Source organism: Myotis brandtii, unplaced genomic scaffold (genome assembly GCF_000412655.1).
Source record: "Myotis brandtii unplaced genomic scaffold, ASM41265v1 scaffold449, whole genome shotgun sequence".
NCBI lineage: Eukaryota > Metazoa > Chordata > Mammalia > Chiroptera > Vespertilionidae > Myotis > Myotis brandtii.
The window spans coordinates 1,780,180-1,792,914 of NW_005367171.1; the positions used below are offsets into that span (position 1 = coordinate 1,780,180).

The window sequence follows — 12,735 nt, forward strand, 5'->3', positions numbered from 1 at the left end:
GTCTGGCCCTCTAGCAACTTCAGCGTGAAATTATAGCTAATTTGCCTACAAACGTCAGGTGGTCATAATAATCTGGCCACTCAGTGTAGAAAGAGAAATGAGCATCTCCAGGGAATTCAACTTCTAATTTGCTGGAACAACTTCCTTAGGTTAGAAAAATCAAAATCCCCCAAAAAAGCACATATGTAAAAATAAAGTCATTACCATTAAGCATTTCAAAATGGAAATGATTACTATTTGACCAATTAAAGAGAGAAGCCTCTTTCATATTGACTGTTCAGCATTTCCTGCCAGTGTCATTATGTAATGTTGATGATTTAGAACCAATTTGGGACACTAATGAAGAGTTCTGTGTTTCTCAGTCAAATATATCTTGAGTGTAATGATAAATTTACAATAAAGTTGACAACTAATAGAAGTTTTCAAATGGGTATATCTTCTGTACCTTTCCAACAAAGTTCAATTAAAATAGGTTCATGGTCAGAGATTGTGGAAAGCAATAGCTTAAGATTTTTTTAAAGGTTCCTTTTTAAATACTATAAAATATAGTTTATAAAATCATATGTTCACCTTAATGTGTTGATAACCTATTCCCTTAACCCAAGGCGGTCCCTTTGACTTTGGAAACAATAATAAAACATTGTGTAAATCATAAAGCACTAATCTGGACTGTGGAATGTCAGGGATTTGGGAAGCAGACCAAGTTCTCAAACACATTGACTTCTAAGGGTCAGCTACCCTTAGGCAGTTTCATGATATTTTAAGCCAGCATTACCAATACCCTAGGTTGTCATTAAACTTTTATAAAAAACAAGGTCTTCAGAAATTACATTTTATAACCTCATAATTATACCTTAATTGCTTATGATTTAAACACTTTTAAATTAAAAAAACAATTCACTTAAGTTCTGTTTTCTCATGGAGATTTTCCTAAAATTGAATGTATAACTGTAAGTATAATGTAAGCCTGGAGCTGTAGGGACCACTGCATAGAGAAGGACTTCTTGATAACAAAGCCAACCCAGAGGAAAGCTGAGCCAAGAGATGGAGAGAGACAGACACTGGTAACATCATTTGAGGCCTATGGGTTCAACCATGCCTGAGCTTCTTAGTTCTGTGAGCCAATAAGTTTCTTTTATGGCTTATGCCTGTTGAAGTTGGATTTCTGTCATTTAAAAATCTGAGAAAATCCTGACTAATACAGAGACTGTGGTCAAAAGTTTTGGGGAAATGCTTCAAACTATCTCTGTTTCTTTCAGATTCGCAGCATGAACTAACTTATTGAAAGATCTGAGAAAACCTGCTATAAAGAAACATGTATATCTTTGTTAACCCATTGTCTCCCAAACTTGGTTGATGGTAGAACCTCCTTTTAACTGACAACTATGAACATCTATTTCACTGAGCACATTCTGGGATGTGATACTCTTCTAGGTCATGGAGGAAAGAGAGTTGTCAAAAATGTAAGGTTATTGCGATGTCCCATCACTGAAAAGGAAGACATTAAGTGGAGTAGCCTTTTATTAGATGAGCAAGTCTTGGTGAGTAGAGAAATCAAGGGGTCTGCTCTGCATCCTACACCTCATCTCCCTGTGGCACCAGGCTAGGGACAGTTGAGACCTTCATCATCTCTTTAAATAGCAAATTATGAGGTGCTCACTATAACCTGCTGGTCCTTCTTCTGCAAGGCTCTAAATATCGGTGGTTATTCCTGACTTCATTCTCCTCGACAAGGATCTCCACCACCTACCTGTAAGATGAAGTCATGCCGGGCCATTTGAAGTTCCTTTAGTTAAGGGGATAGGAAACCTTATCTTCAGGCTCCCATCACTTTCCCAACCCTGTACTTGCAAGCTTCAGCTTCTTAGATGGGCCTCAGAACTCTCAAACTCTGCCAGATAACAGCCATCTTTTCCACAATCATTCAAGTTTGAAGGCCTAGAACCAGAAGAGCTGATGATAGAAGTTCTAGTCCCAGTGCAGGAAACCAATGTCTCAGTTTGAAAACAGAGAGAGAACATTTCCCCATTGCAGTCTTCTGACTCAGAATCTAAATGTGAGGCCCATCTTAGATCAGAATATGAGCTGGAAGCCGTGGCCCATTTCTAAGGGATTTTAATTATCAGCCTCCTTAGGGAATAACTGCTCTGTGTGATAAAATGCAGAATCATTGAATACAGAGCAGGGATGTCAGCAGTTTCCAAAGATTTCAGTCTCTCCTTCTTACTCCTCCTGCATTTCATTCTCCTTCTGGCCCTCCCCTTCCCTAATTTTGGGAGGAACCAGGAAGATAGAGCCATTTGTTGAATTACCAGTAGGCAGAAATTGCACTATGTACTTTACATATCTTACTTCATTTTAATCCCCTAGTTAACCCTGTGAGGCAAAAAAAAAGGGGGGGGGGGCGGTGGGGCAGGTTCTACTTTATAGATGAGAAAACAGAAACTTGGAGAAATTAAGTAATTTTCCCAAGAGGTTAATGAGTAACAGAGCTAGAATTTAAACTGAAATCTATTTGATTCCAAAATCCATGCTTTCCCCACCATCACACTCCATGGTTAATTTAGGAATATCATATCACCCCTGATTGGAATGGATTAAAGATTCACACACAAAAAATGCCTGAAGCATCTTGTACTTGGTAAGCAATCAATATTAGGCTTAACTAGGTGACTAGACATGGACAGAAGCAGGAGATAAGGCAGTTTTCTACTCTATTAGGGAAATCCATAGCACCCTTTGAACAGAAATGTTCAAAAACATAATCATACTCATAAGGTATCAGACAAATTTATGAAATTTGCAATGTCCCTGTCTCACATCCCCATTCAACATAACAGACACTCCATAAATGACTCTTGAATAAACAAATGCTATATAATTTTCATAGTACTTGGATTTTTTCAAGGAAGGAATTCTTTAATATTTCTTGCTATGTTTTCACCCTGACAGTAATAATGAGAATACTAGGCATTTGCATAATCTAAACGAGAAGAGCTTTTTATTACCCATTCAACTTTTTTTATCTTTAGATGAAAGGTGAATTAGTGTTAAATATTTTAATCAGCTATTCAAAAAAGCATCATATGTCTCCCTTTCTGAGTGACATGAAAAATAAGTCTTTGGCTGGTACACTACAATCCTGAAGATTATTCATATTTAAGTCATATACTTCATCCTTTGGGTGTTCAATAAATGCTTGTTGTTGATTGACTTTAAGTAAAAAAAATTCTCTAAATAGTGAAAAACATTAGAACTGATTGTCACAAATCCTCTGTTCTGCTTTTATTCCCTTTCTCTTTTTCTAAAAAAACCACCTTAGATTTGCTAATATCAGCAATATAAGAAACACAGTCCCTGACCTGTTTGGCTTAGTGGATAGAGCATCTGCCTGCGGACTGAAGGGTCCCAGGTATGATTCCGGTCAAGGGCATGTACCTTGGTTGCGGGCACATACCCAGTAGGAAGTGTGCAGGAGGCAGCTGAACGATGTTGCTCTCTCATTGATGTTTCTGACTCTCTATCCTTCTCCCTTCCTCCCTGTAAAAAATCAATAAAATATATTTTTTTTAAAAAAAGAAAAGAAACACAGAAGTTCAAGTTTCAAAAGATAAAAGTACTTAAGGTACACATAAGCAAAGTACTACCAAACTGCATGTAGTATGTGTATGAGTCCATGATACTGAGCCAAAATTAGTGTAACAGAACTGGTAAAAAATTCACTGTATCCCCTAGAACCTGGAGAACCCAGAGGATATCACTACTAATCAATAAATGTATTCTTGTGGCAACAGTCATCTAAATGATTTGACTAATCCTGCAATTTATGGGTTGTAGTGAAATGTCAGACAATGATAAGCACTTCCCTAGGCTCAATAAATCCTTTATGAAGCCTGAGTGAGAACACAGGTCTTAGTCTAAAGTGGCAGTTATTAATGGACTATTTTTGTTTAACCCTGGGCAGTTATTTAACATGTAAGCCTCTTAATAGATGTTGCAGTAGATCTCTATTTCTAAGCAAGGATTCAGCATTGTTGATCTTGACTTTACTTCTTATAATCCAAGAACTGATTTACTTTCTTCCCTCTCTCTCCTCCTTCCCCCTTCCTCTTTCATTTCTTCCTCCCTCCCTTCTTCTAACTTTCCCTCCCCCCTTTCATTCTTCTTCACCTACCTCTCTCATTCCCTTCTTTTTTCTCCACAAGAATTTCTTAAGTCTCTACAATAGGCCAGATCCCATACTAAACCGTAAAGATGAACATTATAGTGTCCCTGAATTTAAGGTGCTTACAGAAAATTGAAGGTGGCAAAACATAAAAAGAGATGATTTTCAGAGCATAAGTCACTAATAATGTTGCACTATTAAAGGAAGCTATAAAATATTACCAGAATAGAAAAAAAAAAGTCAGCAGGTTCCAATGGTAACAAAGAGTAAAGAAATGTATTCTGAATGTGAGGTTATACATGGTCAAATAAATTGAAACTGATGAAAACATATTGTCGCTCAGTTTTTAAGGCATGACTACTTTATAATGGAAGAAAATCATAAAGCAGGTAGTCATGATATCCAAATTTATGATATAAATCATACTTGAACATCAGAAACACTTTATTACTAGCAAAAATTGTATTAATGCTTTGAATATGTAATGATTTTGAGTAATATTCATTTAATTAAAAAAAAGTCTTGATCCTAAAATACACATTAAATGTTTATAAATTCTTAACTATGCTTTTATTATATCTACAAGATAATCTTTTCCACAGTTAATTCACTTAACAAATATTTATTGAATACCTCTTATCTGCCAGGTACTGTGTCAGCTGCTTAAAAAAAAAAGATAAAACATATACTGGTAAAAGTCTCAAATTATGTAATACAAATCACTGGCACAGCAGAGTTTTCTTCAGAAAAAAAAATGTACTTTATAACAAACTTGGCTAAAACACAAATATCCCAGTTAATAGGGCATGACTGCCTTTGCTGTTTTAGAACCACCATTCTGAAACCACAAAGCACAGGCTTAGCGTGAAATGGAACTCAGTTCAAACTCAGCTCTGCTCCTTCTTGTAGCTCTCACTCTATCTGTGGAATCCGAGGAATCACCCCAACTTCACAGGCATATTGTGAACATGACAAGGTATGTGTACATGTAGTAAACACCCAACACGTGGTAAGCTCTTGATACTGCTACTACCTCTGTTTATATCTCATTTTGTAACTAAATCAGAAGATTTTGAAGTCAAATAAAATCTCAGTTTTTACACAATGGTATGTCCTAGTACATTTGTGTATTTAAGAATGACTGAGGGATAACTGGAATTTTTTATTTAGATATAATTGTTTGTAGAGTCTTTCTAAATCATAAGAACCACCATTCTTGCTTTAATAGCCTTAATATAATCTAAGACAGTGATGGTGAACCTATGGCACGCGTGTCAGAGGTGACACGCGAACTCACTTTTTTGGTTGATTTTTCTTTGTTAAATGGCATTTAAATATATAAAATGAATATCAAAAATATAAATCTTTGTTTTACTATGGTTGCAAATATCAAAAAATTTCTATATGTGACACAGCACCAGAGTTAAGTTAGGGTTTTTCAAAATGCTGACAAGCCGAGCTCAAAAGGTTCGCCATCACTGATCTAAGATGATGCAGTATTTTCAAACAAGAAATTCTAGATCCTGAATTAGGCTAAAAACATCCATGCCCTCGTATTCCCAGTTACCATGTACAAGTGTGAAAGTGGGACAGTGAAGAAGGCTGACAGGGGAAAAAACGATTTATCTGAAAGATGGTGTTGGAGGAGAACTCTACAGATACTCTGGACTGCCATAAAGATGAGCAAATGGATCCTAGAGAAAATTAAACCTGACACATCGCTGGAGGCAAAAATGACAAAACTGAAGCTATCCTCCTCCTGGTACATCATGAGAAGGCTAGGTTCTTCGGAAAAGACAATAATGCTGTGAGAAAATGGAGGGCATCAGGAAAAGGGAATACCAAGTATGAGATGGATTGACTCCATAAACGAAGCCATGGGCATGAGTCTACAGGAGTTGAGCAAGGCTACGAGACACTGTGGACATCATAAACTCATAGGGTCATCAGGAGCCAGAACGAACTCAGTGGCACATAACACACACAGATTAGTAAATATTTGAACCAATGATTCTGTGTGTGTGTGTGTGTGTGTGTGAACATTTCAGTGCCTCTTTACCAGAATTATTAAGGCGAATTAACTGATCAGTAACAAAGATGATGATGTAGCAAATGAGAGTCATGTTGAAATGGATTGACTCCCAGGGACACATTCCGATACTAGCAATTGCTTTCAGAACTCATAGGAAGTGTACCATGTGTCTATTGATGATGGTAAAATCTCTAATTTGACTTTTTCCCATTTATTAAAAATCAAAATCAATTGCAAATTATGGTTTACTGTATTCCTATTGTGATTTTGTACCATTTCTAAATGACACATGTTGCAACTTGCTTCTCCCCTTCCAAATTATTTCACCAACAGTTTGAAGAAGACATTTAGAAGATGTTTGCTAGCTCTGATCACTTAAAATTAGAGTAAAAAGATCACTTAAAATTGTAGTTAGAGAGTTTCTCATTTACCTGAAAAGAATTGTAGTCAAAAGCATTTAAAATGAAAATGATTTGGTAATCATCTATGAAAGATGATTTGTGGTAACATTTTTGTTTTTGTTTGCATTATAGAATTTACTGCTTTTTGTGTATATATTCACATGTTCCTTTCTTTTTATTCCAATAAAGTATTTGTGTTAAATATAAGAAAATTGAACCAATTATAAAAATAATCAAAATAAAATTTTTAAAATGAATCCTGACATTCTCTTCCTATAAATAAGTACTTATTAATAAATATTTAAAATCACATATAAAAACCTATTTCCAAATTATAAGATTTCTTTTCCTATTACATATGATGATATTCTTAGCCTGAACAACCATGTCATTGTTGATTTATTTATGCAAGATTCACATTTTATAGATGCCAATGGACCCTTTTATCCTTAAGTAAATACTTTGATTAAAAGTTGTATTACTTGTAAATATGTGTTATAAATGAAATCTTTTCCTTTTTTGGCCTGGTCTCCTCCCACCCTCACTCCCTTCATAAAGATTTTTTAAGGAGAAAAGGAAATAGCTAAATGTGAGGGATAAGGGAGAACTTAAAATAAAAAAGCAGTTCATTTGTCAACCAATGGTTTCTTATTTGGTACATTAGTGACCAGATTCTATCTAGATGTCCTCCTCTCTTACCACTAACTAACACATAATAATTGTAAGTAAGTACTTTATATGTGGAAGGCCTGATTAATGTCTCTAAGTAGCTCATAGTGTTTGGCAGGGTCTTTATCCCGCCGCCCCCACAGTGCACAAATTTTTTGTGCACCGGGCCTCTAGTTTTTTAATAAAAAAATTTAAATATATTTCTGCAAAAAATGCACAAGTGATATATCTCTTTTTTTAAAAGCTGAAGGGAAGGAGGACACATGAAGAGACCATGTCAAAGAACATGCTCACATATTTAGCCCACGAAAGAATTAGAATGCTGGTGTGTGTGTATGTGTGTGTGTATGTGTGTCTGTGTGTGTTTTGAATGTTTCTCCATTTCTGTCTTTTTTCCCTTCTCTTCCTCTGTACCTCTGAATTGTTCTTTACTAGTTTATTTCATACAAGCCATAGGTCTTACCCCTTGTCCTGAGTCTTTGAGTCTGCTTCACCGAAAGGTGGCAAATTTGGGTGAATACATTTGGTCTGATGGTTCAACATGGCCTGACATGCATGGCAGCTTGATAATAATTTCAGAGAGCATAGTCGGAAAGAGACATCTGGTGAAGAAAAAAGAGAGGTTATAGATCTATGGTAGTGCTTTTTATATAGAGATTCTGATAAGAAATGCCTAACTTCTACCATGACCAAGACAAAGGGCACAGGAAAGGTCCTGCCCCCTCAACTCCCACACAACCAGCAAACCCTTACCGAACATCATTAAAGCTCCAGATACTGTGCTGAAGCTTGTACCGAATGCAAAAACAAATGAGGTCATGTCCCATCCTCTTGAATTTTGAAATGCTGTCCAGCAGGAGAGATAGGCATGCAAACATGCCTAATTATAAAGTGAAATGAGTTATAGTAAAGTACAAGTTTTTTAAAAAGCTTTGGGAGTATGGAGGATAGAGTAATCCTATCCATTCATAGATATAATTTACCCCTGCCCCTTTAGGCTGCCTTAAGGTTTAGTCAAATCTGATGTCATCTGGATAAAACTTCAGGCAATGGAGGGCAGCAAGGAGAAAGTCATAAAATGTAATTTTCTCTGAATCATTCTTATACCCTCAATGTTGAAGGGCACCTTGGCCCATTGCCCGATAGCCATTTCCAAACCTGGAAACTCTCACTAGTGCTTGTGGATAGACTAGGCCAGCCAGCAGTGGCATAGGTACAGCCTTCTCAACAAACACCCTAACAACATTTTTTTGCCTTTGAACAATAGTGACAGAGATAAAGCATTAGCTCCATGGGTCTGTGGTTGGTAGTTCCCATCTATAAATAGTCATTTAATTGAATGATGTTTTTATTTAATAAAGAGAAAAGTGACTAGAAAAGTTTATTAAAATATATTAGCATACAACATCAGTTCTCAATGTGTAAGTGGTAATGTGAAAAGTGGCAGATGATTAATTCTTGACTTGGTCAGTTACACTTGAGTAATCAAAGTTGGGAGTCATTCTGAAATAGCCACTACACGTTAGGCAATTTAAACTTCTCTCAATGCTCTTGTAGAATTTTCACTCAGACTTGTTCATATGTCAAACTGGTTGCCAACCTTCTAAAGTCAGAATGGATTTATACCAATAAAGGGCTGGAAACTGACATAGGGTTTCTTAGAGAGCAAATACACCAATCTAGTATTGTACAACTAGTAAAAAATGAATTTCAGCCAAATCGTGGTACCAAGGTTGATGCAGGATAACTTTGATTTCATTTCTTTGACAAAGAAGCTATTTCTTAAGATGCAAGTTTTTTAACATTTTGACTGAGTTTCTTTCTCTGAGTTTCTAATTCCAAAAATGTAAATCCTCTACAGAAGGACCAAAAAAGACTAGGAGAATTTTTTCCAGTAAATAGTTTAATAAGTGGTCAATTTGATGTTATAAAATGTAATAAATTATGATTGCCTTAAGTGTTTAAGCACTAAGTAGATCTTCCTCTACTCAATATAGAAATTAATTATTGTTTTATAAGTTCCTCTTGAATTCCAACAGTGATCATTATGGCAACAGTGAGAAGACACTCCATATTACCATTAAAATCATCCTCAAAACTGCAATTATGTGATATCCTTATCATATAAGTATGGTTGAGAACTACATACTTATATGCAGCATATCTTTTCTTTAGAGTCTTTGGTCCAAATCAGCTGCAAAAATAAAATAAAATAAAATCACAATATGAGTAAAGTAAAACACATAAATACACATTTGGCTTGTTGAACTTAAGTTGATCCTGACAAAAGAAGTAATTTTCATACCTTTGAGTATTTCGCTAATAAATATCTTGAGCACTAATCAAACCCTTGCTAAAATTCATTGCTGCGTTATAATTGCATGTATGCAGGACTTTATATGTTCATTGATCTAGTTGGGTTTTTTAAGTTGTTCTAATGACCAAAACCTCATATTCCCAATCACTGAATAATCCAGGCTGTCTCCGTGGTTATCAATTTGTACAAGAAGGAAGAAACTTGGCATAGTGCTTGTTTATTAGGGTTCTCCAGAGAAACGGAACCAATAGGCGATATGTTACCAGTACATATGAATTGGCCCATTCAGTTATGGAGGCTGAGAAGGTCTGTGATCTGCCATCTGCAAGTTGGAGGAACAGGAAAACCTGTGGTATAATTCTGTTCAAGTCCAAAGGCCCAAGAACCAGGAGTGCACATGTCTGAGCGCAGGAGATGAATGTCTCAACTCAAGCAAAATGAAATTCTCCCTTCCTCCCACCTTTTTATTTTATTCAAGCCCTCAAACGATTGAACGATACCCACCCACCCAGTGGTGAGGGTACTCGTCTTTACTCAGTCTACTGGTTCAAATGCTAATCCCTTCTGGAAACACCCCCACTGACCACACCCAATAGTAATGTTTACTGGCTATTTGGGCATCCCTTCGCCCAGTCAAGTGCACAAATAAAATTAGCCATGACAGGTGCTGTTATCAGCTTCATTAATAACATGACTTCTGACATTCACTTACAAGCTTTTATGGGCCTGGCACTATGCTAACCATTTTATATTCATGATTTCATTTAGTCCTCTCAACAACCCAGTGTGACAGGTACTGTGTAATAATCATCTCCATTCTCCAGATTAGAAAATTGAGGCTTAGAGAAATTCACAGGGTAAGAGGTAGGACAGGCATTAAACACACAGGTCTGACACCAAAAGTCAACACCCAAAACTTCAACCCTCTAATTGACCACTTCCAACTTAAAAACAGGTGCTTGGCTATTTTAAACATCCCATCTAAAACATCTCAAAGTCAAGGGATATTACTGTTTTTGGTTAAATAAACAATGTGATTTATAGGCTTTCTTGAATTGAGAGCTTTCATGTACTTACTTATTATTTATACCCTATCTTGTCTTAGAGATAAAACTGGGATTTAATACCAAAAAAAATCGTCATAAAAAGCAGTTGGTCAGAAAACGAATCTAGCAAAAACAGAAAATGTTTGAACCAGAGTTACACTAGCTGCCATGAACACATGTCACTTTACACCTTCTTTCTTACCAGGGCCTATTGGGAAAGCATTAAGTTGACCTCAACTCCAAGTTTCCTGAGGTTTGGCAGGCCATCTTCTATTGAGGGTTGGGATGACCACACAAGCAGTCCAAACAGCTGCTCTGGGACTAGGACCTCAGGGTGTGGCTGTTTAGGCTGATGTGGGTGGTAGCAGTGAGCAGACCACAGGGCCAGGTTCCTGCAGCAGGCCTCTCAGAAGCCACGTGATCAAAGGAGGTCTCGGTATTTTCCCACCCCTGTCACATAACCTCACTTCATCCAGATAGTTGGTCAGTCAGAGGGAGGCTTCCACTCCAACCAGGAGAACAAGCTGAGGTGGCAAAATTCCACCCCAATGTGGGGGAGTGCCAGGCTTCCAAGCAGCCATGTGCCAATTCGCAGGAGCTCCTGGGTATGAAACAGGCCTGTCAGTATACACGTCAGTGTTCATCCCACTGATGTGACTAAGCTGGGAGCTCATTCCGCTGTGGGGGTGAGCCTGTCCTTTTCATTCCTCTAAGGATTTCTTGAAAGTTGAGAGATCACGAGGAGCTGCCAAAATGAGCATGTGCAGATGGCAGGTAAGGTTTCACACCGGCAAAGAACGAGCACTTTTGTGTGTGTTTTTTCTGGAGTGGCAGGTCACAATCCGCTATTAACACAGGAGGCTCACTGGGAAGCCAAACAGAAAAGCACATTGATATTCACATTAGGCAGAAAAGGGCCCATGAAGCTGTTAGAAAACCTGGAGGGAAATAGAAGCTGAAGAAACTTTCCTACTCACACAGTAATGAGGTTTATCTGCCCAGAGACTGTGGTGGTACTTTAGATACAAGTTAGGGGCATTGAGATTTAACTTAGGATAATTCATTATAAATTATTTTGTATTGGAAGTTTCAGAAGAGTAACTCAAATATTTCAGAAATCTCTGTTTTTTCTTACACTGTGTTTGCCTCCACCACCAAGTGAACAGCTCTGATACAGTAACCTGCCCAGAATAATTGACTCCTACCTCTATCCTTGCTTCTGAATATTCAACCCACAGCTGGAGGAGTGAAGTGAGAGGCAGGAAGCCTGACAGCGAAGAAAAGCTCTCTCAGGGGCTTTGGGAGTTGGGAGATGTGTTTTCCAGAGTGTTAGACACACTTCTTTAGTCCTAATTGAGAACGCTGTTATCAGCATCCTGTAATTCAAATGCCAAATTTAAATATCAATTTAAATTAAACAGGAATGGGGGGAGGGGAAAGCCCAAAACCACTTTAATAGGATAAAAACTTCATTTCCTAGATTATCTACATTAATTTGTGTAAATAGCTATCTAAGTCCATATCTGGATATTGCATTTTCAATATGAAGAAATGGAATAAATATAAACATTGGAATCAGAAAGCTCACAGTTAAATCTAAACTCTCCAGGGGTGTGGAACATTTTTCTGCTGAGGGCCATTTGTATATTTATAGCATCATTCGTGGGCTATACAAAATTATCAACTTAAAAATTAACCTGCTATATTTGGTCAAATATTTAATTAACTCACCCCTGATGCCTTGGCAGGGCCAGACCAAATGTTTTCACAGGCCTTATACAGTCCATGGGCTAGGTATTCCCCACCCCTGGAATAGTCTATTCCTTCATATGACTTTGTACCAATTACATACACACTCTAAGCCTTGGGTTGTCATCTGAAGAATGAGGAAATATAATACCTAGGTAATAGAGAACGAAAGTCCCCTCACCAGTTTGTAAATTTGATGAGAGCAGAGAATCTGAGGTTTTTGCGTTTGTCTCCCTTATGGCTGTATCTCTAGTACCTAAGATATTGCCTGACACTCAAATATTTGTTGAATGGCCCTAACCGGTTTGGCTCATTGGAGGGAGCATCAGCCTGCAGACTGAAGGGTCCCGGGTTTG

The 12,735-nt window shown here is 37.2% G+C and overlaps 1 protein-coding gene across 1 annotated transcript in view; it reads right to left on the reverse strand.

Annotated features, from left to right (window-relative positions):
- LOC102238916 (BTB/POZ domain-containing protein 6-like) overlaps positions 1–8,087 on the reverse strand; it is a 51,442-nt gene extending 43,355 nt beyond the window's left edge. Inside the window, 3 exon segments of the mRNA XM_014546462.1 lie at positions 5,876–5,970; positions 7,731–7,869; positions 8,021–8,087. Coding sequence (XP_014401948.1) covers positions 5,876–5,970; positions 7,731–7,869; positions 8,021–8,087 — 301 coding nt within the window.
- Between the last annotated feature and the right edge of the window lie 4,648 nt (positions 8,088–12,735).